The sequence below is a fragment of the Prinia subflava genome, chromosome 5 (genome assembly GCF_021018805.1).
Source record: "Prinia subflava isolate CZ2003 ecotype Zambia chromosome 5, Cam_Psub_1.2, whole genome shotgun sequence".
In the NCBI taxonomy this organism is placed as follows: Eukaryota; Metazoa; Chordata; class Aves; order Passeriformes; family Cisticolidae; genus Prinia; species Prinia subflava.
In genome coordinates, this window is record NC_086251.1 from 32,668,379 (window position 1) to 32,696,155 (window position 27,777).

General features: G+C 35.8%; 1 protein-coding gene across 1 annotated transcript in view; it reads right to left on the reverse strand.

Moving 5' to 3' along the window:
* Window positions 1-27,777, reverse strand: part of SPRED1 (sprouty related EVH1 domain containing 1) — a 58,197-nt gene that overhangs the window by 13,760 nt on the left and 16,660 nt on the right. Inside the window, exons 2-4 of the mRNA XM_063398821.1 lie at window positions 10,155-10,329; window positions 2,175-2,343; window positions 889-938 (exon numbers count right to left, since the gene is read on the reverse strand). Of these exons, the coding sequence (XP_063254891.1) occupies window positions 889-938; window positions 2,175-2,343; window positions 10,155-10,329 (394 nt within the window). The remainder of the gene's footprint in view (window positions 1-888; window positions 939-2,174; window positions 2,344-10,154; window positions 10,330-27,777) is intronic.

Sequence of the window (27,777 nt, forward strand, 5' to 3'; positions counted from 1 at the left end):
AATTTAAATTTCTGCACTCTGAAAACTGAATATATGTGTGAATGAAGACACGGCTTTCCCTAAAACCATAAATAAGAAGGAAAAATGACAAGCATACATAGACACAAGTAGGATTTACTCAGTTATATTATAGTTATTTACTCTGTGTGTGTATATATATCTCCCCATAATATCGTTTTATACTGGCTTTTTAATTACATAGATTCTTGGATATTACTAGGCAGTGCTAGGCATCAGTGTTACAGTACTTATGGTATATGATATGGTATATGTGTAAAGCACTGTAACTCTGAAGCATGGTTGGACATAAATTTTTATCTAAGCCATTATGACCTACAGAAATTGAATAGTGCAAAAAAGGATCAATAAAAATCTTGAATCTCAACAAGTGACTACTTTATCTTCAGTGTGTTTTTAAAAATTGTCTCAACATCTGTCTTTTTTTTGGACTAGATTCTCTTAACCATTGTCTCTCATCTTTTCAACTCTAACTAATTAATGTTTGAAGTGTTGTATCACTGCAAATTGAAATCTAAGAAAACAAACATGATATACAAGTAAAAAGATTTTTCATCCCTCTATTTTCTGTTTCCCAGAAGAATAGTTCATATTTCAATAAGATCAAAGAGGCTGTATCATATAACTTGAACAGACATTTTGAATCTAAAAATTAACTCAGGATACTTAATGATCCTATGGATTAAATAATAACTACTTTGTTTAGGACAGACATTATTATAAGTCTTCTAGATAATTCTTCTGGAACTTATTTCATTAAACTGAATTTTGCTATTGCTCTTATTTTGCTTATTCATGCTAATGAGAGCAAAATCTGTTCAGTACATTTTTAAAAGAAAAAATGCACAACTAATTTAAAAATTTACTCACTGGAAAGCAGTCTTCTGCCACTTCAACATCATTTTGGGAGGGTGGATAACCTTCATATAAAGAAAAAAAGTAGACAAGGTTATTTGCTTTGTATTTACTGCTTACTGCTTCCAGTAATCCACAGCATCTCCCAATATCCAGTGAAGATGATATAAATACTCTTGTTTATTTTTTTAACCTATAGATCACTGCATTTCAAGTTGATTTAGTAAGCATCATTCATTTCTACACTCTGCATTTTCTTTACTGAGTATTCCTAGCCACACTCCTCTCTCTTGTTCCCACCTTCCTTATAAAAGCATTTTCAAAGTGTCATCAGCAGTCAGAAGCTTTTAACGTAGCATTTTGAAAATTAAAAGCAGACACATTTGGTTGGCATGAATGCACACTGTGTTGTATTTTGCTATAAATCAGTAGAGATTGAAACTCTGAGACCCTAAGAGAAAAAAAAATTACTCGCATGTTCTCTAATTATTTGTTTTGAAGGGATATGGATCATACCAACACAATTCCAAAGCAGTTATTACAGTATGTCAAAAAGCATTTCCCTTCAGAAACATGCTCCTCCCTTCATTAGTAGGGTAACACATACAAAATCCCTAAAGTTATTTTTTACAAGCCTGAAATTGTTCTTTCAATTCAACAGACACCTGTTTTCTTCCCTCCCTGTCTCAATCCAGCAATACACTTATCATATTTTCAGCTCAGAATCTAGGTTTGATGATATCCTTCAGGTTGCTCACTGTACAGTGAAGCTCTGGAACCACTGGCCATACTGCTATCTGAGTAAATTCTTCTTCTGTTCCTAAAAACCCCTGTCCTCAGAACTATGCTGTCAGCTGTTAATGAAAAATAAAGCTATTAACTGAAAGTATGTGCAGATAAAGAGAGAAACTCAACAGATCACAAATCATTCAACTTCCCAGCTTATCCTATAAGAACACAGGAGTTGCAAGAAGTTTCTAAGATCCAAGTGAGAGAATATAACACTCCAGCTTCCTTCATTTCTTCATGTCTAAAAGAAAGAGGCAATGCTTTATTATGTAGGGATGTTTCAGGAAATTATCTTATTAGTGTTTGTGAAACAATTTAAGACACTTGGATGAATGGCACCTTAGAAATGCCAGAAGTACTATTTCAAAACCTATTAAAATCCCAGTATACTGTAGTTTAATCCACATCCTTAAATACTTCAATGTAATGTTACACAAAGTGCTTTGACATATTTTCTAGTAAACACTCAGTATATCCTCCATTCCATCAAATCTTTCACCTGAAATATATACCTTGAGAAATATCCTCTACTGCTCTCCGAATACCTCTATCAAATGCTCTTGCATCAGCAGGACTCTGAAATGTGAGGCCAAACTTTTTGTCATCAATCTTCCAGTGGTAAAAAGTAGGAGTAACTTTGTTGTAAACGAGGTCTTTCTTTAATGTGCATTCCAAGACCACCTTTCAGAAAGAAAACAGAAGAAAAATATATCAATGACCAATACATCAAATTTGAAAACAAAAGGTAGTCTTGTGAACTACCTAATAACCTGCACCATAAAAGTCTCTTTTCAAATTTCTTCCTGCTACAAGAATGTAATTTTAACTTCATTTCCATTGTGGCCAAATTGTTCACTATCAGTTGCTGATAAGTGGTATGGGTTGAAGACACTACTTTTCTGAGCCAACCTTCCTATTCAAAAATCTCATACCCACAAAAGTATCTCATACCTGCAACAACCAGTACAGACTTGGTAGATGTTCAGCAAATGAAATAGGTCACATCTCCCCCCCACCAAAAGCATTATGTGTCCTGCTACCAAATTTTACTGCATCACTGGGATCTACAAAATCTTTTAGCAATAGACAAACTTCATGCTGCTTTCAGATTTCTCCCAGAAAGGCTACTAGATAAGTGAAAGTAATACAAGAGGATTGTTTAAAAAATGGAATTAATAAAATCTAAAATCTTTATGAATGCACTACTACCTGCAGCTAGACAAAAATACACTTGTGGCTCATGTTCAAGTATAAAAAAAACCTAGTAACTGTGAATAATTAACAGAATTATTAGGCTACAAGACCATTACAGGTATACATGCACATTCAGTTTCAAAGCAAAGTGACAGTCTTCACAAAGAATCATAAAATGGTTTGGGCTGAAAGAAACCTCAAAGGCCATCCAGTTCCAAGCCCCCTACCATGGGCAGAGACACCTTCCACTACACCAGGTTGCTCACAGCTCCATCCAAAATGGCCTTGAATACTTCCAGGAATGGAGCATTAACCACTTTTCTGGGCCACCTGTTCCAGTGCCTTACCACCCTCCCAATTCAGAATTTTTCCTAGTATCTAATCTAAATCCACCCTCTTTAAATTTGAAGCCATTCTGCCTTGTCCTGTCTCTATATGCTCTGTTAAATAATCCCTCTCCATCTTATTTTGCAGGCTCCCTTCAGGTACTGGAAATCCTTATCATTTCCCTTTAAATAGTCTGGTTTTAAAAATATATTTGCATATTAACTTTACCAGCAAAAAACATTTTAAGCAACATTGTTACACTGAGTGTTTATTGATTAAAAAAAAATCCAATGTGAACAAGAAAGTATGGAGGGAGATGCATTGATCTGCTCCCACAGCAGCATAATAAAGCTCCCAGCAAGACAACGTGTCTCTCTTTATTGGTATTTGATGATGAAGGCCTACACTGACTAATGATGAATTTCAATATTCAGTCATTTCAATACTATTCTTTTATTTCATTGATGCATTTTTAGAATTTTAATTTTTTGTTTTGTTACTATGTGGCTTTTTAGAAGAAAAAATACAAAATTCCTCACAGGATATGGTAAAATTAGTTTAAGTATAAACAACTGAGAAACCCCCTCAAACTTAAAAAAAAAAAAAAAAATATATATTTATCTGTACTTGGGTTATTCTTTGTGTTCCTCTTCTCTTTTCATTGTCTAATTATTACATAGGCAAATAGGTTTTTTTCTCTTGCTCTTCATTATTTATTGCCCCTCCAATCCACCAATAATCATCTCCTCTCAACTGTTACTCCCTTTTACCTCTGCCTCTAGAAGGATAATATTCTTCCTGCACATAGAAACTCCTTCAGCATTGAAATAACTTTTTGTTTCTCCACTTGGATCTCCCTAAATGGTCAACAACATGTAGGTAAAACTGCCTACAAGAAAACATAAAAAGGAATCCAATTGCTGTAGGTCTGCAGGAAAAGTTGTTGCAGGAAGAAAAGAAGGATAATTCTGCAGGTGTAAGCTGCATCAAATAATTGTTCTTTGTTCCTGTGGATCATTTTAAACTTGCTTCCTCTTTCAAAGAGCAGTTAAAAATGAAGATTTCTCACATCACTGCCTTTTCTAGGTCTGACAGCTCTTCAGGGGATCTCTAATACATTAACACCAACTATTTTCACAGTCTATTTTGTGCGCAGTGTCATCCAAATCATCAACAAAAAGTACTGCAAGCCTGATTTTTTAGCATCACAATCAACTTCTGGTTCCAACGGGATTAATCCAGATTACTTCATACTGAAAATTCATACCCAGTAACAATTTGACCACTAGAGATAAAAACTGAATTAAAACTTCACTGAGTAGGAGCTATGGTTTTCAAAGACACACAAACCAAACTAGAAAATCCCCAAACCAATGCCCTCCAGTCCAAAAAGCAACACTCATTCCCCACTTCCAACACTCACATTTTATACAAGCTATGATTAACAAAACAAGTAAACATCCCATCCAACACTGTAATTGTTTTCAACTTGATTCAAGGAAACAACACATTTGAGGGGGCGACACTGATTTTTTCCCCATCTACTCCTGTATGAAAACAGACTGCTTAACACAGAAGATATAAGTAAAAGGGCACTGAAAAGGGAAAAATACAGTGCATAAAAATTGTATGTTTTATCAGGTATAAGAATCTATACAAGCAAGACTTGATACCTACCCTACCTGAGAGAAAATTTAAAAGCTATAGGTCTCAATTAGCAGTGGGACACAAATTTATAAACATCCAGCCCTTCAACAGTATTTGTTACATCCAAAAAAATCCAAATCAAATAAAAAAAACACACCAACCATCCCTGGAAGCATTTTCTCCCTGAAACCCTTCTATGTTTTGCAGCAATAGTGAATTTTTAAATTGTAAAACCTAATTTTGCCAAAAGCTTCTTGATGCTCAAGCATGCGAACTATCATGGGGAGGAAGTATCCTCATACACATATTCTCCAAGGCTTGGAAATGGAAACCAAGCTTTTTCAATGCAGATGTAATTTAAAACTTCTATTATTTTTTAGTGCACTTTGCTATGATTCAGAAATCTTCACGTCATAGGTGAAGATCATATAGTCTTCCACACGGTTAACTCAAAACATGCGCTCCCAAACATTTTTAGGTAGACTTTCCCCAAGATCTCCCGGGATAAGCATAACAAAGACCTGAAAATTTATAAATAAAGTGCCCACAGCTTCACTAAGTTTCATTAAAAAAAACCACCAAAACCCCATGGGTTACTGTTCAGAAGGTTTTCTTCATTTGGAGACTTAATATAAGACTTCCATGCCAATATGAAACATCTACCTTGGCACATAATGGAAAATATTGCAGAATCGTCAGACCCAAGACAGAAGAAAATCAGATCCACATGACCAAAATTTAAATACTCAGAGCAAAAATAGAGCTGTATGTCTCCTGTTATTTAATGAAAATATCCTTTTAATATCTAGATGTCATTAAGTGTAACACTAATGCATTCATTGCTACTCAAAAATACTTGTTTGCTTAATGTTTCTTTTCACTTCTAAATATGCAATACTTCAAAGACAAAAAAATCTATTTGGCTTACGTAGACAAGATCAATCTACAGAGTCAGAAATTTTCTACTTCAGCACTTAAAACCCAGACATTTTTAAACCGAAATAAAATGAGTATTTAAGATCTAACATCATTATTTAGAGCTTATTAAAAAAAAAAAAAAAGGAAATAACTTTTGAATTTGATACATATTTCTATCTTGGTAACAGACCCAATAATTGAACAGTTTGAGATACTGGTGCTTTTTTTACTGGTTTCTAGCTGTACTTCCAAAGCTTACAAGAGCACATGTAAGATAGACAGCTTTACTGTTTCTCATTCCCAATCCAAATCTACAAACATGTAAGCACATAGTTTTTGAATGCCTTTTCTGCTTTACTCTTGGGAACTAGCAGCACGACCTGAGTATATTCATGCTAGAGAGCATATGAACCCAGTGCCACAGTAACCATATGACATAATTATTCTGTGCCTACTTCTTTTGATTCAGTTAGAAAAAGATGATGTAAGAGCTGTACTACAGCCCATCAGAATCAACCTTCCCTCAAACTTTAAAGACAATTTTAAAAGTAAATATTTAAGTTTGCAAACAGCAGATTTTTAGAAGAGAATATTTATATTCAATTTTTGCTTTATGTCTCTCCCTTTACACAATCAGTTTTTATTCAAAGGAAAGATTTTAAACCTTATCACTCCTGATTCATGATGTAAAAGATAGTAGTAATATTTTTTTTCTCCTTTGATAAAAACTTGCATGTCAAAGGTCTGGAGAAGAAAATAAACCAGAGAAGTCTTTTCATTCAAGAAGGCAAAATTCACCAAAGCCTAAACACCAGTAAGTTTGAGCCCAATATATGTTTAGCACTCTTTTGTTATTAAGACAGAAGAGAGCTACTGTAAACACAGAAAGAGAACAGCAGATCTGACCAGGTTACCACTGAGTGCAATTGTTCCAAGCAGACTGGCTGGAGCCCATTCTAGGAAGGTGATTATAATAAAGGGGGAAATGTGTAATTATGTGAAAAGTCTTCATGAAATTCTCTTACATTCCAACACAAATATAAACAACCTGAGAAAATTAGCAGGGAGCATTCTCTCTCAGATTAATTCAGTGGTACCATCACTTTGATTTTCTTCTCAGATAACTAGGATGCTTTCTGTGAATGCCATAAGATGCTTTAAATAGCTGGGTACTGCACAAAAATTTTGGAAGTTCTACATGTAGTCTGAAGTTGGTTCATAGAAAGGCTGACAGCAATCTGCCTCTCAGGTAGCCCTCTCCAACAAGTATCTTCAATATTGTGATGTTCATTCAGGAGTATTTAATTTATACAGCACTTACAGACTGAGATCTATAGTTGTCATTAAATGCCTGCACAGCCTATAAAATACATGGGAAGATCTGGCACACTGGAATGGAACTGCAATGTAGTGTCAGAAGCAGCAACTAAAGCTAATTAATTCCTCTTCAGTATAACAATTTAAGAGGCATTTGGAAGACACCTCCATCAAATACCTCACCTATGGATTTCAAACTGCTTTGCAGAATTCCCCCTTTCTACTGACGCATTAGTTAAACAGTTATACTGGCATTATGAGTCCCATTTATCTTAGATAAAAGCCACAGATCTGAACTCTGTTTACTTTCTAACCTAAGATATTTCAAAACCTATGCTTCCCCATGTCACAGGAAAGCATTCCAAGTTCCACACTCTAAGTTTCCTGGGTAAGCGAATTTTTGTACATTTTCTGGAAGCTAAGCCAGTTCACAAAAGAAGAGACTTAATGGCCAGAGAAAACCAACATATAATCTTGATTAGAAAGATATTTTAGTGATGCATAATGTGACTTTAGAGAATGTGGGGAAGTTTATTTGTAAAGAAGGCTTTCTTTTTTAGTCCATAGAAGCTGTGTGTACCTTGCAAAAAATTTAGTGAACTGGAAACCATGGTCCAACTAACTTGTAGATATTACACTAGACTATTAAACATTTCTGAAGACACATGTACGCAAAGTCTGAAAAACTGAAATGCTAAAAACTGTTTAGGAATTTTTTTAAAAAAAAAATTGTTACACTCTCTTTTCAAATATGGCACAGCAACCAACTAAACAGCATACTACTAACTTCAAAGATTATTCAGGTACTGAGATTTACCAAGGGCATTCTAAAATGAGACTAGAGGGAAACTGGTGCAAAGAAACAGTGGATTCAGCATAACATGTCCGCAAAATCTGAAGATGATCAAAATATTTGGTATCTACTCAATAGTAAATACAGTGGCTTCCACTTTTAAATAAAAAATAAAATATATAATTATTATGAAATATAATAGTCGTCTGTCACTTCTATTTGGACTAAACCCCCAAAGGTTTGGCTCCATTAAAGAAAAGGTTAAATTTTGTGCTTGAACAGTGAATCCGCAGGAATCCTAAGAATGAATGTAAAATGATTAACCATATTGAAAGCATAATCATCAGTGCAGTTTTAGAATCAGTGACGTGTCCAACAGAACTTCTCTTTCAGTGCCTGCTATCTTCTGCCCTTCTGAATAAGTGTCATGACCTAATTTTGCATCGCATATCTTGGCATAAGATCTTGTTTCTTCTGTGCCAAGTGGGGTCTTGTTGCATACCATGCAACTTGGTCCTTAATTCACTACACGTTAGCTGTTGCTTATAACTGTATTATCTGAAGTCTGTGGAAATACAGGAATACACTGCAACCTTTCATTCAGTCATCAAAGAATTACTGGTTTTCCAGTGTTCTCTATACTCTAAATGTGCATTTGTTACTTCCCTGAGCTTTTTTCAATATACACAGGAGAGATGTTCATCCTAGCTGCACTTCTTCCACCTTTTATTCTGTGTTTTTCAGGAGCTGAATTCTAACAGAAACTTCCCATAACTACAGCAACAATCTGCCCTGATAGACTAGTTAGGTCATATTTGGGGGGCAAGTACAAGGAAGACAGATGGACCTAGGATGGGGCACACACAAAAAACTGAAAATAAAACAAACTATTCAAGACAATAGAGGTTTGGAAAACATATTCATGCTAATTCATGAGCTTGATTTTAGACAGGAAGAGGATGAGAAACATTTAAAACCTTCTACCAGAAGTGGAAACAAAACAAGTCTTGCCTAGGGGAAATGGGAGAGAGAACATTGCAAACAGATCAGGACACTGATGGCTGCACATTTTTATATGCATGCAGTCAAAACATTAAACCAGTCTCTAGTTCAGAGCATTTATTCTTAAGGCAAGCTGTGAATATTCCAAGTATTAAGAATTCAGAAAAAATTATTAAGTATCTCTAAATGCAATTAAGCTTCTCAAAAAGATCTTCAACAAGGCTAAAAAAAGTTCTCAAAGGAACTACTGCAAAGTGAGGAAGGAACTGCAGGTGCACGTAGCTGTGCGGGAACACAGGGTACTCTCCTAATAGCGCTACGCCCCACTGAAACAACTGAGTCAGCAGAATTTCTATTTATATGCTCTCTTCCTACAATAGTCACAGTCAAGGCACAAAACTCAGCAGCCCTGCCTCAGGGGAGAAACTGGTGTGCTTGAGGAAGGGTCAGCAGTACAGTGTAAGAAGTAATTCTACCTTCTAAGCTTACAAAGGAGTCAAAGGTCATTTGCAGAAAAGAGTAAATTCTTGATAAAGGTCATTGAGATGGAACTTTTGTGCCTTCTCCACTTCTCTCTGTTTCCACAGTAAGACACAGTCCCATTCAGAAATCTGTTTGCCACACAAGTAACGAAGCAATCCTTAGTAAGCCCATTTTGTCTTCCTTAGGTCTGCATGTAGAAATGGCTGAGTCCTGCACCAGTTTTCCTTTCTGAGTTTGATTTTCATGATCCTTCTTAAGAGACGTTTATTACTGGTATTTTATGTAAGGTAAGCTGGTGATTGGATACTGTCTATGTGTTCAGAAAACCAGGTCAATTCTTGGACCTGTCAGCTTCATGCTATCTTTCGATACGAAGCTGTTCTCATGTAAAATGGCTTCTTTTTGTCATAGACATATTCCACAGCTAACCAAATCACTGTTGAGGAATTCCACCTGATTTCACATTCTTAATAAAATTTTCATTTCCAACACTCCTCCTAAATGCAGTATCAGTGGTATAGAAACAAGATTTGAGTCTAATCTTTCATTGGAAGAAAAATTAACAGAAAAATTTTTCCCCAAATGGATGCGAAGCTCCTAAAAATTCAATGTGCTTGATTCTAAAAAAGCAAAGGGTAAAAGGGTATCACATTTAAAACAAATAACTGGCTCTTTTGGCACACAATCATTGATATGGACATAGCATTAGACTGAGACTATACATTTACTTTGTAGTCTACAGGCTACAAGCAAGCATCTACCCTTATGTCCCATATAGTTTTATGATCATTAAAGAGATGCAAATTGTTACCGTTTTATCCCTGAGTCGTTCTCCATGGATAAGAAAATCAGCACAGCTATTCTCTTCCTGGGGAATGACTTTGAAGACTGTGACACAGCTTAGTCCACCCCCTCCAAGTGGTAACCATCCACCACTTGAGTCATCCCGGGTCATCACCACAGCTCGCACTCGTGCATAACTATTACTGAAAGAGAAGCATAAGAAGAAATTAGTTATTCATAAACATAAACAACCTAAGTCTAGTAAAAAACAAAACCAAACCAACAAACCCACAACCAAGATCACAATAATTAACACTGTCTTCCTACAAACATCATCAAGAAAAAAACAAATTAAGAACACCCTCAAAAAATGTTCCTCTATATTTTTATGCCTTCATTAGGACTTCCCAGAGCTCAAGATTTTTTGTAAAGAGGCTTAACCAGAGAATACAGTTGCCAAATCAAAACTCATTTTCTTCTAAAAACTTTACACTCAGTGATCTAGCTAGAGGGCCGGAAAGAGAATAAGAATCAACTTCTGATTTATTTTAGACTAATCATGAAGCCAGTCAGCCACCATGAAATTGTGCAGAAAAGAGAACAAGAAAACAGAAAGAGGTCAGGCCTTCTGTCACTAAAATATAAACAAGAACAGGCTTCTAGCCAGAAACCCTGCTTCCCTGCATCCCTCCCTCCTCCCCATGCATATAATCTGTCCTTTGCAAGGGTAGGTCAGGACACATACTGTGGGGTTTGAAAACAAAACCAGTTACAACTACCTAAAATCCATATCTGCAGTGTCTACTTGCCACTCCTGTATTGGCATAGTGTATAAAATTACTTGCATTTTACATTTTAACATATTTTTCCATAATTTAGTATTTTTATAAAATAAACAAAGTATTATCATGTCATTACTTAAAAGCCAAATTCCAGAAAAAAAGGGAAAAGAGGTCATTTTGGTAATTTCCCTCTCCCTCTGCTCTTAGTTTTTTCTTTTAAATTAAATAAAAACTTCTGGTTTTGGTTATGAATTTGCCACTACATCACTTGGCAAAACCCCAGGGTTTGTTGTAAGGGATGCTGCCAGGGATGTTGTAAGATGCTACATTTGAAGTACAGTTTACTGGGTGAATGTAGCAGTTGATGACTGAACATATCAGCACCTTAAAATAATGTGTTATCTTTTTGCAACATATTGCTGACTGAGGATTTAAGTACTTATGCCACTTAGCACCAATGATGTCAAATTTAAGGGCTGAAGAGGAAATATTAGAAGACATCAAAGTTGTTCCTTCTGTATTTGAGATAAAACTATTCACCAAGCTGCTGCACTTTTAAAAGATTACTGCTTTATTTCCAACACCCCCCCAAAATCCCCAAAATAACAAAGGTAGGCTTTTTTGTGTAATTAATATATTACATTCTCATACACATGTATGATTCACAAATATGATTCACTTGTATGTGTGTATGTATATATATATATATATATATATATATATATATATAAAAAAGAGAATTTTGCTGCAAGCATCTAATGCTTAAATACATAATGGTTTGTAAAATGGAAAATTATGCAAGACTATAAATTTTTAGCTTATAGGCAGCTAAATTTTATTTGCTGCCTCTGAGCAAAGCCCCCTCCTCTCTCTAAATCTCATAGTTAAAATGATGGTTCAGTCAATGTTGCTCACCATTTCTTTACCACCATCTTTTACTTAAGTACTCAAACACAGCAGACAAATCTTTTAAAAAAATCCAGTCCTTCGTTGTATGTATCTATCACAATTCTAATATCTGCAAATAAAACTGGGTACATCTTGATGCTTAATATTATTACTGGAAGTTGAATCATTCATTCACTGGTCTCTATCACTGTGGTTCACTCAGATCTAAGATCAGACTGTAGCTGTACATTTCATACACAGGTAGTCTTTCATCTCATTTCTCTCAGAAGAGCCTCTTCTGACAGAAACTGAGGACTCCAGGACTCTCCTCTAAATTAAAAGAAATAGAATGCAATGATTGGTTAAGCCCCAAAACTGTCTTTGCTATTCTCAATTTAAGTGAACCACAAATTTAGCTTTTAAGTTATTCACTCTATACTTTATTTGTATATCAATCAACTGCAGCAAGAGTACAGTTAAAGAGAACTTCCCTTAGGCTGCATGAGAAAACCTACTACAACATTAATTTTTTCTTAAAATCAAAGTTCACACTCCAAATCTATTTTCTTTTCAAGAGCTGCTAAGCAGAAGCAAAGACAGAGGCTTAAGCTACTTCCATTCAATAGAATTCTCTGCCAGTGTTGGGGGTTTCCCCCCTATGCTACAGTGAGATCCCTAGTCTGGTCTAGTTAACAATCTTGTGATTTGCTTTCCGTATTTTCCAAATGAATGTTTTAAGCATTTATCCTTTCAAATATTTTAGAAACTACTATCAAATCCACTGCATTAGTTCAAAATAAAATTCCCCGAAACGTAATATTTAATGAACAATCTCTTAAATTGAAGCAAGCCATTTTTCCATATAACCACCCTGTAGATTAATTAGACAAATTCTGTACTTATAATAACGCCTAAGTCTACAAAGAGATTTTTAGTTTAATGTTTCTTTTGGTGGCTGGTTTTTAATATTATTTTTTATATTTGAATGGAACTCACGATTAGTAACAATAGATATTTTTAGCAACAACACAAGCTGGATTCCAATTAACCAGAATGCATCTGGTTTCTTTAACATTCATCTTTACTCTTTAAAATTCTTCACAAATATAAAAAGTACATTTCTTTAGAGAATGCTTCCCTGAAACATTCAGATATATGATTTAATCCATAAAGGTGATTGTCCATCTTGTCCAGAAGCAGAATTTAATTTTTGAAAATGTTATTCTGGCAGGAGCCATGAATGATTCCCATTTCCAAAATCCTCTGCAAACAAAACAGGATCTGCCTGTCACACTCCTGGCACTACAAAAGCACTCAGAAGTCTTGTATCTGTAAGCATTACAGTCCATCTACTCTTGGGAACTTTAGAACAAATCATTAAACTGCTGGTGTACCTTAGCAGTGGGGAAAAGGCAGACAAGGCCCTAGTGTTTTCCTAAGACAGCCTAAGGTTTTTACCTGCTCTTGCATGTTTAGCAGCTCTATCAGGAATACCTGAACAAAAGAAAAACCAAACAAACAGGGCAATCAGTTGAGCATTGCTCTTAGAAAGCCTTTTACCAGAGCTACCACGAGCATGTGAAGATGGAACATGAAGAGCAGCATTGCAACAGCAAGGTCCAAAGCTACTGTACTGAAGCCAACCTTTCCTGAGACTCCCTGGTTTTGGTTGTGGCCACTGGAAATTCTTGAGGCAGAGTAAAGTTTAAAGGAAATGATATTCTGGCCAAAGGAGAATGCTGCTTTCTTAAAGTCAGTACTGAGGATCTGTAAGACTCAGGACAACACCACTGGAACCCAAGATCCATTTTTAACAACTAAGGAAATAGATCTCTCTAACATCTGAATGCCTCAGGAGATAGAGTACGGTATTCTTATGTGATTAAAGGGAATTATAAATTGGAATAAAGGAGAAAAAAAAATAAAGGTTATCTACACTGTTTTTTCCCTCTAGCAGTGAAGACTTACTGAGGAGTACAGCATGTGTCTGAGTGCCATGCCTAGTAAACTTGAAACAAAGCTATTTGAAGACAGCATAATAATGTGTGAAGTTTCATTCTAAAAATATAATCAATTGAAGATTATTCTTATACCAAAATCAAAATCTGAAGTGGGGTGAATTAAGCAGCCTAAGAAAGTATTAGGGGCAAAATCAAAGGGTTATAAACCACAAGAGGACAGGAAAGAGATGACCTAAAGTCCCCTTGCCTGCCAGCAGCAGGCATTTTAGGAGCATCAGGCATTAAAATCTGACAAGAGGTTTTAAGGGCTCTCTCTCCTCCGTCCAAAAGCTGTGTGTTTCTATCACTGCAATGCTCTTGGGACCAAACTGACTTATGAGCTGGATGACCAAACTGTTGTACAAGCTCAGGAAGCACCGCGCTGGCCAGGACAGGCTGGGACCTTCAGCTCAACAGTTAAGGAACAAGCCTGCTTTTGGTGGCTGGGAAGGAACACAATTGTAATTTCATCTCCATGATTATTTTCTTCTTTTTTGTGAAAAATAAATTACTTTGATAATTTGGGGTATTTCTTACATTTAATATCAAGACAATAAAGATAACAAACTTGTCATTTATGCCATTAGTCAAGCAAAAGAGAATGAATATTTGGAATTTTCTGCCAAAATACTTTTCACAGAGAAAAAGGTGAAGAGATGTTGGGGATAGTGGGGAAGCAGCCATCTTGTTGCTTTACATGTATTTTAAGCTAGTTTCAACAGTATGCAAATCTTCCCTCTCCTAATTCATATTAAACATTGCCATTTTTTTACTTTTACTGCATTTTGCACATTTCTATTTTAATATAGAACTGAGAAACAAAAGTGATTTCAGAAACGTTGCTTAAAGCAATTGTACTGTTATTACAAACTGGTTTTTTTAGCACTATACAGCTACTACCGTTACCATCAAGAAACCTGAATCTGCAAGTGGAATTATAAACTGAACCATACATATAAGGAGAAACTGACTCTGTCAACTTCGGTAAAAATATTTAGAATTATAATTTCTTTCAAAGGTGGAAAAAAGATTTGAAGAAAAGGACCTCAAGTTTCATACGGACACCCAAGCTGAACACAAGCAAAAAACATGCCCTTGGGACAAAGGAGGACAACAATGTCGCCAGCATGTCACAGAAGCTGATCCTGTCTCTACTCAGCCCTACTGAGGCCACATCTGGAGAGCTTTGTCCAGTGTTGGGCTTTCCAGTACACAAGAGACATGAAGCTCCTGGAGTGGGTCCAGCAGAGTGTAACAAAAATGGTTAAGAGACAGAAGTATCCATCATATGAAGGAAAGCTGGGAGAGCTGGGACTACTTAGCCAGAAGAAGAAAAGATTTGTGGGTTTTTTCTTAGTGTATACAAATAACTCAAGGGAGGGTGCAAAGAGGATAGACAGAGGCCCTTTTCAGTTGTGGCCAGTGAGAGCACCAGAGACAAGGGACACAAACTGAAACCCAGGAAGTTCCATTTGAACATCTGCAACCACTTTTTCACTGTGAGGGTACCTGAGTACTGACGCAGGTTATCCAGAGAAGTTGTGGAGTCTCCATCCTGGGAGAGCTTCAAAAGCCATCTGAACACAATCCTGGATAAGCTGATTTAGGTGACCCTTCCTCGAGCAGCAGTGAAGATGACATCCAGAGATGCCTTCCAATCTCAAATATTCTTTCTTTTCTTTAATATCGTATTTCAGAGCACAGTAATTTCAATAAAACACAACTTCATACATATAACCCATAAATATATGGGTTAACATATAAGAAATCATGATACTTTGAAGCAAGAGTTGTCACTGTGCAAACTGCTACTTAAACACTTCTAGCAAGGCTAAGGGGAAAAAAAGGCTTTCTGAAAAATTGTGACACACTCTGCTATGAAATTACACTATCTTTGGTGGCACCCAAGTAACAGCTCCAGGCTGGTCTCCCAATGTGACACGGTCATAGATCAATGCTTTTTACCTTTGACTGGCACTTTACACAGGTACTTTAGTCCCTCCAACTTCTGGTGCAATATACTTTTGTGTTTGTAGCCTTACCAAAAGAACATGCATGAACCACACTTGGCTTTTTATGGTTCTTATTATCCAAACAGCTCAGTGGAAGACTTTAGGATTCCCTGCTAGAGAAGTGCTCACGAGTACATGCATGTCCACATAATAAAAGGTACTGTCAGACCACTAAACTAAAGTCTGTTTTACTTGCAGATAGCATTTTTTGAGTATTGACTCAATATAGAAAGAAAAATAATGTCACCAATACCACATGACCTTATCAGTCCACTGCTGATGTTGTAAACCCTTCATTACTAAAGGTTTAGAGAATGAATGCCACTGGCACAAAATATTAATGACTTACCTAAAACAGAGGGAGATGCAAATGTAGCTCAAGTGCTAAAGACATAATTTATATCAAGAAAATGTATGACAGCATATCTTACTATTTTTTAATGAAGACGATATTGCCATAATAACAGCTAATAAATGTGGCTCTGCTTAACATGACTGTTACCTTTCTCCTCTCAAAATTATATCAACACATCAGAATACACACCAAACTCTTACGCTGGTGGAATGCAAGACTTTTCAGATTTTCTCCTTTAAAAAGAGGCAAGAGACATTCCTCACAATAAACAGAAAATGTGCATGGCCACTATGCCTAGGAAGTTTATTTCTGTGAGTAGTTTAGCAAAGAAAGACATGGAAAGACATGTAGTTCCAGGAGAACTACAGACAAATGCTGTTACATTTAGGACAGGGGTAACTGATTTACTGAAGAGCTTTGGATTTTGTCAAAAAACCTGAATGGAACATTTCTGCTCAAATGACAAACCCCAAAAAACCAACAAAACAAAACAACAACGAGAAAACCTATTTACAGAAACCTGAACTACCAAGCAAAATGGCTTGAACTTGAAATGACAAAAGGAAACAGCTACATGGGAAACAGTATTATGTAAGGAAGGAACAGCTGGTCTTCTCAAAGAGCCAAAAATACATGACTACAATTATTATTTAGTAGAAGAGGCTCATAAAACAAGTTGTTTAACAGCGCACCTACAATTCAAAAGCGAAAATGAAACACAAATGAACAAGTGTCAAAATACTATGTTGCTCTCACGAATTGTTCTCTTGTACACAACATAAGAATAATTTAAAAAAATTTTAAAAGTATGAATGAGGTTCTAGTGTTAATATTTGAATATAAACAATTTATGTCCATGTAAAGTAATCAATACAAGGAAGAATGGCTGCTGCTGTAAAGCCCTTTTGCAAAGCACAAGAGCATATGAAGAACAGAGAAGCTGCTAAGATTTGAAATGCATCAAAATCACATATAAAGTACATTTTTGACATTTGTATGAAAAACATTTTAGCCCTGTTCCCCAGCATCTTCTCTTGTTTCATAATTGTAGCTGGTTTTTATTACTTCTGTATGTCATCCATGAGGGCTGGTTAAATGAAGTAATATTTTGTCACACTAAAGGAGATCACAACACATACTTGGATTCTACTCCTTTTAAAGAAACTGCCTTCTGAAGGTCTAAGTTTTCATTATAGAAAGAGGTCTCTAACACCATTTGGGTAAAGCATATTACTTAGAAAATGGCATCTAATATAAAATACACAATAAAATAAAAAACCCAAACAAACTTATTTTTCATTCTACTCCTCTCCACAAAAATTAAAAAGAATCAAAGTAATGTTCAAAGATGGCTCCACAGGTTTTGGACACATGTAGCAGAATTAAATAAATAGCACATAGTATGTCATTCCCCTTTGGAGTAGTTTATGAGATGAACTGGACACAGAAGATACTTTTTGACCATTTCCACAGCTGCCTGTTCACAACAGAGGACTGCTGGTACCAAGGACTACTGGATTAAATTCCATCTAGTTCTAGGCAGACGGGTAACGTAATTTGAGTGGTCAGACCCTGGCATTCATGTATCCTCCAATTTTAATGGGCTTCTTCCAGAAAACCTTAAATTTGCCTAATTTTTAAAAACTGACAGCATAACTCCAAAAATATCTACTCTCAACTCTAGCCTGTTTCCCTTCTCTGCATATATTCTCAAACTTATAGCTTCTTCCTTACCTCAGAACTTCTGAAGATCTATAGGAATCTCTTAATTCCATTTATAGCACAGAACTGTCTGTACAATCTTTTAATACTGTAAAATCATTGCTTGTTTCTTACCAAGCTATTGGGTACTGATGCCATGTATTCTGATTTGCTTACCATGGAAGCGTGTAGAGAAAGAGCCCACAAATGAAACAGAAGAAAGAGGTTTAGTTTGGGATTTTCTTAGTGAGAAAAGTTACCATCTCTTTCCAACCTTGCAAAAACAAACATTTAAAGAAACGATGGAACACAAGCTTTTCACTTTCTTCAGCTCTTCAGCAAACCTTAGGACAAGCACAAGTCTGCAGCCTAAGGCAGGTTCCACTGAAACTAAGACAACTTGACACTTCCAGTAAATTTCATCAGACACAACCATCCAGTCTAGTTTGTCTGGGTTTTTTTTTAAATGAAGCTTACAGATTCAGTTGTGCTTTTCATTTTCCTCGGAATAGCAGTGATGACTACAGTTTAGGACAACAATTTATGGAAAGTTTTAGGTAATATTTGTATCTCTACAGGTCAGAATTCTCTTTTCTTTTCCAGCCATTTTCCTCCAGTCTTACATGCTCACAAAGTCCAAGTATGAAGTATCTAAGTGTAATGAGATCACTCTCATTGTCAAAGCTGGTCATCTAGCCACTGAAGTTATGGATGCCAAGACTAGAAACCCTGTTAACAGAACTGAATACATTAATCAACAAGCCATTTTGTAATAAAGTTCTTGACCACTACAATAAGATGCAGGTAAGTAACACGTTCCGTATAAACAATTTAAGCTACCCTAAGGTACAACAGACTGTACTAAGTATGTTATTTTTGAACAAGTGCCTGTGTACTTTTTATTCCACTGCTTGTTGTATTTAGGTATAGTACTCCACAAATGCTCAGATAGTTAGTATTTTCCTCCCATAAGAACTTATATAGCAAAAATAAAGGACAAAGCTGTTACACTTTCTCAAACAGGTCAGAAAACATCGTCACCGATTTTTTTGTATTCATTCTCCCTGAATTTTTCAGGTTGTCCTAGACTACAGACCATTTGAGCCAGAGAGCATCTGTACTGAGCATCATTCAGTGAAGCTCAGAGTAGCTTGTTGGTGTACAGAGCTTAGGGGGTGAGCTGCTATATACTTTTGAACTTTTGGCAATGTATTATGGAAGAAAAAAGCATCAGACCCACTGAGCTTACTCACCTAAATTAACACTTGATATTAGGTAGACAAGCACAAAATCTTAACTTTATTCTTATCACATTAAAAGAAATTTCTAAAAGGTACAGGTCATTTCTGGCATACATTTCCCACTCAGACTGCACAGAAAAGGAACAGAACCTGGAACCAAATAAGGTATATCCACACTTACAAAAATATTTTAGCAGCCTTGCTGAGCTGTGAGATTGCTAATGAATGTTGTATACAAATAACATTCATGTGTTTAAATCCATGTGAATTGAAGTTGTAGCATCACTTACTGAATTTGTTAAATCTAAAGCTTGTCTCAACATTTACATTGACGTGGATTTCCAAGGACTTTATCCACACAATATGAAAGTGATCTTGCAAAATAGATTATATCCTAAGGAAATCCCTAATGCTAAATTTCTCCTTTTAACATAATAAGAAAACAGTAAACATTCAAAAGGATGTTTCAAACACACACAAATGGACAAATCATAAATGTCTGCATTGACAAAACAGAAAGACTACAAACAAAATTGCAAAATGTTTAACACCAAAGTCAGAGTAAAAAAGAAAGTCTGAATGAGCCTTAAGAAAGAAGCTTGTGAGCTTACAGAAATTTTTGAAGGTGTACTTTCACTGACCAAAAAGAGAATTCCCTTGCTACACAGCACCACATTTCATTGCTTGAACTAGTCTTTTCTGTAGTTTTAAAAAACCATGAATATTTCAGAGAGAAGAAGTAAACAAAAATAAACAAATGAAAGACAAATGCAAATACTTCTATTACAATAATCATCAAACCAGAAAAAAATATTACTAAGATTATACAAAATGTTTCAGTAGTATGCCCTTTATATTTGCCATACATCAGCGTGAGTAATGTAACTTACATAGCCACTATATAACTGCATGATTATGTTTGATATTCTCAGTAATAATTAGCCCCTAACCAGCAGTCTAAGCATAGAAATAGGTGACTCATGAGCCCTAAGGTCAAAACATAGGAATTCTAACAGCACATCCCAAAAAAAAGTTTAACCAAGCTTTGATTTACTACATTCTCCGTTCCAACTACTGCCAAAGTGTTATTCTTCACAAGTTTCTACAAAAAACTGCATGTAATGAATACAGGGGTCATGTATCAACATTACACAGAGCCAAACAATAATAAGGCAATGCAACACCTCTAAGTTCAAGATGAAGATTCTTTAAATCCATTATTTGCTGCTTTTCCAGAAGAAAAGTTTAGAAACTCGTAAGCAACTGCACAGAAAAAGAATAAGGAGTACACACGCATTCCCCTTCCTCACCAAATATGTACTAAACCAAAATAAGAACTAATTTACACTTTATAAATGATAGTCATGAGAACTACTACAATAATCACTGAATCTCTACTTAGCAACTTAAAAGGTATCTATTAGATACATTTTCCTTGTTTTGGCAACAACACAATCCTAAACAAAGGGTTAGAACCGAGATAAGGTGAGATAATTTAGTGTTATAATCACATCTCCTTGTTTCTTCTTTGGACTTTTAAATTCATTAACACCATTAAGCGCGATGGCCTTAAACTGATGAAGGATGAGTTTAGATATTAAGGAGAAGTGTGGTGAGGCACTGGAACAGGTTTCCCACAAAACTGGTGAATGCTCCATTTCTAGAAGTGTTCAAGGGTGTCTTGGATGGGGCTTTGAGCAACCTGGTCAAGTGAAAGATGCTCCCTGCCCATGGCAAGGGGTTGGAACTAGATGACCTCTGGGGTCCCCTCAAATGCAAATCATCCTACGATATATTATGGCTTAGAGTGAAGCTTCAACCTAAGGAGGAAATTCTGAAAAAGGTGATGGAGACAGCTAAGTCAAACTGCACAAAAGATATGATGAGAATAACAAGAAAACAAGTGCAACACTGTGCAATACAAGCTCAAAACAGTTTTTAGACAGTAGAATCCAACCAAGGAGTGAAACAACGGCCCTTCAGCTGCAGTCAATCTATGAGACAAAAATGTTACGTTGGACCAACTAAGCAGATTTTTTTTTTGTGCAACTGTGACATCAATGTTGCACAGCTTTACTAGACAAAGCTGATTGCTATCCACTGTAAAAATGTTTTAAGTGGCTATTTGCATCTTTTAGTATACAAAATAAAGTGTAATAGCTTATAAAATATAGGCTAAAGTACAAAGCTAAAAAAACTTACTATGTTAATGAGATATACATTAAGCCATTCCAAAAACATTTGTGTCCTTGTATTTAACAGTACTGGAAATGAATCATGACTGCATAACTGAAGAAATACAACCAGAAAATTAAATATCTCTGCTTAGAGAGACAGAAGACATTATATATTCAATAAACATAAGGAGAAATTAAACTGGTAGAACAGACAAATAGGTGTAGATGGAGAAGATCAAACTCAAAGATTTCAATTTGGCTCTTTTGTTAGTACTCACATCTTTTCTTACAGACCTTTGCTCTTACTGCAGCAATGGAAGGACCTTTTATATTTATACTCCAAGGACAGGGTCTACGATCAAAACAGTGAGGATTACAAATCATTTTCCCTTATTATAAAAAACAATGAATTTTGAGTACTTTTATCTGCAAGGATACTGTCCAAGTAATTCAAATAAGCCAGGAGAAGGCATTAACTTTTATTAGCTGAGGCAATCAGCATTTTACTATGCTGAAAAGCAAAGTCAAAAGACTAACAGCATATTACAAGTAACTGCTTTAGAGGTGCTAACAGTCTCTAAATTTTGAGCTAAAATGTTCACTATTTAGGAATTTAAGTCTCAAGTCTCAGCTGCATCACACAGGTTCATCTGACAGAATTCTGTACATTTTGCTCAAAACCCAACATTGGGAATGCATTTATCACATATGAGCTTTCCATACAGGATGTAAACTAGTGTTTTTGAAGGTTCTGCTTCTTAAATTTAGTTGCTCAAATATCAAGAAATTAAATTCAGTTGGAAGGGAAAAAGAATCTTCTCTAGTCATGCAGCAATTCCTAGACAGATTCATTTACCTTTAAGTTCAATAATACTTGGAGGAATGGATAAGAGACTTTTTTAGTCAGTAAGTTCTTAAAAATAATAATACTGACAGAAGTGATTATTTGAGTAGAAGAATTTTACAACTGTCACTGCAATTTTAGATACATTAGGTAGCTAAATCCTTGAAGCTCAGCCTTGTTTTTCTTCAGCCCTGTCTTGACTGGGAAGTGCGTGCCCAATACTCAATCCAACCATCTGTATGAGGCATTTTCACAGAAGACTGAGTAAAAATCTAATATTGCCTATTCTACATAAAAAGATGATAAAAAATACCAAGCAAAAAAAGCTGACACAGCTTTTTCTTTAGGAAGCAGAAAAAAAATTGCCTAAGAGTTATTTAAGGGGAAGAAGAGGGAGCTAAAAATGCCAGGACTCAAGCAGCCAAAATGAAGTAATAGATATTTCAAAAGTCAGTGACATGAAAAGATTGGGGTGGAAAATATGGTTTCTATAAATTGTCTGCTGCCAAGTAAGTAACAGTAGTGGAGTAAAAAGAAAGAAGGAGCAAAAAAGAAAGAAGGGATGCAGAAGAAGTAGGAAAGAGAAAGGAAATGGTATCTCCTTTTCCCAAACAAGAAGCAGACACGCGAAGAAAAACTAGGTGCCCTTCATCAATGACAAGCATGATCACAATGCACATCACTGTTTAACATGCAACTGTAGCTTTCTATAAGGCTGTATTTCTGAATGGCTTTCCATAATACACTGATTTTTTTCCTGGATTAAAAGTATAAAATTTTGTAGCCAAATTTAAAATAGGAAAAAATTGGTTAGATTGGTTCCAATTAAAAACACAGAGCAAGAAAGAATATATTAATTTTTAATTGTATATTGATTAAGTAATTTCCAGCAAATACAAGTTATTGTATCAAAATGTATACCATACTGAAAGTTTTAACAGGTGGAAAATTGGTAAGCATCATGAAGAAGTGGAAAGAATGGTTTTAAGGTTTTAAGAAGCATTTCCAAAGAGTAAGCAGAGACAGCTGGAAATGCAGAGCAATCAAATTTCTTCTAAAAATCTTTTGTGAAACTACTCTCTGCAGCATGATGTCAGGAGGTCCTTTAACAGAGAACACAAAAAACCTGACAGTTCTACACGATCTCCTGCTAATAAATCCAAGGCAACTTGCATACCAACACCACAATTATTGTTATAAGCACTTTAAAGTAATATGATCTGGCACTATTGTCAGAAGCACTCTCCATCCTTCTCCTCCACTGATCATTTATTTCTATCATGCACTTTCTCTGCTGCTTCTACAGCTTTGCAGTGATCAACACCGGGAAAGCTGATGTGAATTAAGAATAATCCAGAAGAAAGAGCAACTTCAATACAGAACAATTATCCAGCCTTGATCAGTAAATTACAGCCCAGTTGGAGTTTGCCTGCTTATCTACATTACATATGTATTTTGAGATTAGAACATAACTAACAATATCAACACCCAGGATTTAAGTCACCAAGTTTGGCACTTTTGACCCTTTTCTGCAGTATAAACCCAAAGAGAAAATCTAATGATCAACTTTTTTTTGCTTCATATGGGAGGAATTATGAGGACCAAACATGTAAAAAAGTAATGGAAAAAAATGTTCTTCCTCCCAAGAAAGATATATTTTCTTTCTCTGAATTCTTACTGTAAGAGGTTGTGGCCTTCCTTGTATTAGTGAAGTCCAGTTTACGTGCTAATAAAACATTTTCCTTTATGTAATGACTGAATACACAAAAGGAAAGCAGTCTTGAGTCCAGAAGGTGCAAAGGGATTAACTCCAGTAGCACAGAAATTAGGTATTCCAAACACTAAAAAGGTCATCCCTTAATGTAGTGAGAGAAACCACAATTTTCAAGAAATACAATTGAAATACATCACAAGAAGAGAATCAATTATAAGCACATATAACCTGCTTGTAGCTTTAAATCTGCATGTCATTAATCCATGCAAAACCTCATAGTTTCAGTGCAGATATAAAGAAATTAGTACCACCCTTCTGCACATTAAAATACTGATACAGCATATATATGGCCAAACTTTTATACTAATAAACTAATAATTTAAAAAAAAATCAGCACTAAAGATAGTAGTCCTACGGTATGAATTTCGAAGTCTGAATGCAAACTACCATAAGTTTCAGAAAGGGTTAGGAGTATTCAGTCTGGATCTTTTCACTGGAAAGGAATTATATATAGCAGCCTCTGTTTAGAAGCAGCTTAATTTATACCAAACAAATGTGATTTGCCTGAAGTGATTCATCACCTCATCTTCATCGATGCATAGTCACCAATACTCAAGGAAATATCACCCAAAAAAAGGTTTTCAATTAGAAAAGTCGCCTTTAAAAACAACCAAGCAAAATTCACTTGGCAACTGAACCTTTTTTGCATTTATTCACAATAAAGAAAAACAAAAACTGATAAAGTGACATACCATTAACTAACTACTTGTAAAGGAGATGTTTTAAATTGAGATTAGTCAATTTATTGGTAAAACACATTTTCCAAACTACAGTACTACTGGCATCATGAACCACTGTTGCTTGTAACCACTTCGCCCCCACCTCCCCCCCCAGTTTGTGCTCCTGCATCATTATGCCAAGCACATAAGGGAGAGGAAATACAAATCCCTCTACTAAAGAGGAAGAAAAGAAAAAAGCCCCAAACATGAAAAAAGAAACCCTCCCCCAAAAAGCCCCTACAAGTTTTGCAGCTATTCATCCTTTAATAGGGATCATTATTTACAAAAAGTTATCCAGCATTTGTTGAGAATAGAAGGAATACAAATACAAAATCCATGGATTCCAAACTTTAAACAGTGCGTTCCAGTAAACTGGCACTCAAAAGAAAAAAGATTGCACTCATGTAAGCATTTTGAAACAGACAGACGATGCATCTCCAGGAGACAAATTAAAGGGCGATGCTCCATTGAACAGTTATGTGATAGGAGTACACTGTACTGTGCATAGCACATAAATGCTATGTAGATCTCTCATTTTCTGAATTCTTTGTTAATTGAAAGATGTTATTCATAGGAGTTGTCTGAGCAGCCATAAATGTAGAGCTCTATCAGTGATTCAGCATCTGTAGGTCTGCAGCAAAAATTATGTGCTTTTACGGGATAATGGGAAAGCAGCTAAACCTCTGCACCTAAATCCAGCCTGAATTCCTACACCTTTCTTCTCCAGACTTGGGATACAATTCTCCTACCTGCTTTGTGCTAACTTAAATCAGCATACAGCTGCAAAGAGAACTGGTTGTACAACCAAAACAGAAAACCCATCCTCCCAAAAAGGTTGTGTTCATAGGTCAGTGCACCAACTTATCTTTAGTCATGTACCCCTTATGTCAGGGCCAAAGCTGTGTAGGTGAATACAAACTATGCCTTTCATTGGCAGCTCAAAACTATATTTCATAATTAGAAATGCAGTTTACATAGGTTTTTAAAGACTTATCTATTCATTTTAGGGGACACACATATGTATAAAATCATTTTTTTATCCACAGGAAAGCCATAGAAGTTGCTCTATAGTCTAGACAAATTTTATAATTCTAGACTGCCCTTTCATTGTTTACTACTTTAACTCAGTAAAGCAGTAAAGATTTAAATCAGACTGAAACTGATGACCAATATCCAAGCCATTTGTCTAATATAAAAATCCATTTGTTCCTCTGGTATATCTGGGAAAAAGTAACATTACCCCTTTGCTTTAAGGGACTCAGAAACCAAGAAAAAACTTCTGTCACATTTGGCATATTTCAATCACTGTAGATCTATTTATGAACGTACCTCCTAGGTGTGAACCCTAGGAAAGTCTCATTCAGTCAGAGTACTGCAACAGCAGTGTTTTCCAGATAAAGACAGTATTGCATACACTCAGTCAAATGTAGAGTTTGAAAAAAATGGAAGTTAAAAACAAAAAAAATATCAAGTCATGATTAACTTCACACAGCTAGAGGCTGAGAGCACCACAGCCTTGTTTCAGATATGAAATAAACACTTTTATAATTTTAAACTGAAATGATCCCTTTAAGTCTATTTATGCATTTACTCTTCATACTCATATTCTTCCTCAGCAGCATACACACAGTTAAAACCCGACACTTATTAGAATAGACTTCTGGTGGGAAGTGCTAAGAATTCACCCCACTGCCTACCAATCTATCCAGAAATCTGTTCTCACTCCTACTTCCTCCTGTCTGTTCCTTTCTGAAACAGCAGTAGGGGGGTTGGGAGTTTGCCTTTCCTCTACTGGATCACAGTTGTGTACATGAACTATACCAGACCATATGGCAATCTCTCTCAATTCCTAAGAGGCAAAACAAGCTTCCTACCAAGCCAATCTGAAGAGAAGCAGGTAAGAGCAAGAGCCTACAGACACCAGTGTCCACATGCCTATGTTCACAGAGACCAGTTACTACATGTATGCCTAATGTAACAAGCAGAAAGAACAGAAAATGTTACTTCAAGGATAAGAGCAGCCCTGTCCCTACTCACAGAAGCATGCTCCAGCTTCTATCTAACTGCCTACATGCAACTTCAAGTGGTCCAGAGAAAAACCAAAGACTTGGGGATATTGTTTAGCATGCAGGAAGGCTTCGACATAAAGAAAACACAGTGCCTGTTTGATGAACAATGCATGCAGAAGATAAGCCCACTGCTGGAGAGTGAGACTAAAGAGAAAGGTTAGAATCGGAAAAGAAAACCTCCATGGCTGCCTGGAATCTGCCAGACAAAACCAGGCCAATCAGAAACATTGTGAAGATGGATTTTTCTTTCATGAAGGGGAAGCACTGAAGTTTTTTTGAACACAAAATTGCAAAAATCCAGTAGGAAAACCACTCCAAGACCCAGCACCTGAGGAGATATTCCACTACGCACTCTCAGTAAAGAGCTGATAAGATTCCCAAAAGGGCCCAGCCTTTAGATCCATGAAACCTGTGTTTAACTCTGGTAAAACCAGAATTGTCTAATCAAATGTACTGAAATAGGATCTTGCTCATGTTCTTTTCTGGGAAGTTAAAAATTATTTTTACGCAGATTTTATTTTCAATCTAATAAATTAATAATTGCACTTTGCAACAGCTTTTAGCCCAGCAACCAAGTTCTTGTGTAAAATAGTACAAAATTTTATCACCATTTTTATACTAGGTTTTAGGGTATACAACATACATGAGAATGCAAGAAGTGACTTGACAGAAAACAGTTCCCTCAGCTGGAGCCATGTAATTTTTACTTTTTAATTTAATTCAACTAGTAGAGTCATTATATCTGTATAACAACACAGTCATCTAATTTTCCTATTTAACTTCTCTGCTCACTGCTATGTTCTTAAATTCTTTACTGTCACATAGACAACTTACTGAGAAAACAAGAAGCAGCTTTACTAGAGGGAATAGGGAGCTAAACTGAAGCAGCAGAAGGCATAGCCTATTACCTGCCCTAAAGAAACATAAAAATCACCAGAGACAAAGACCTGTCAAGTAGCTGGAGATACATCCGGGATCTGACTATATTGAAACATTACTGCAATAAGGACCAAAATGAAACCACAGTTTTTCATTGCATCATTTCTTCATCAATATCCTACACAACATGGTAATAGACATGGGTCAGTC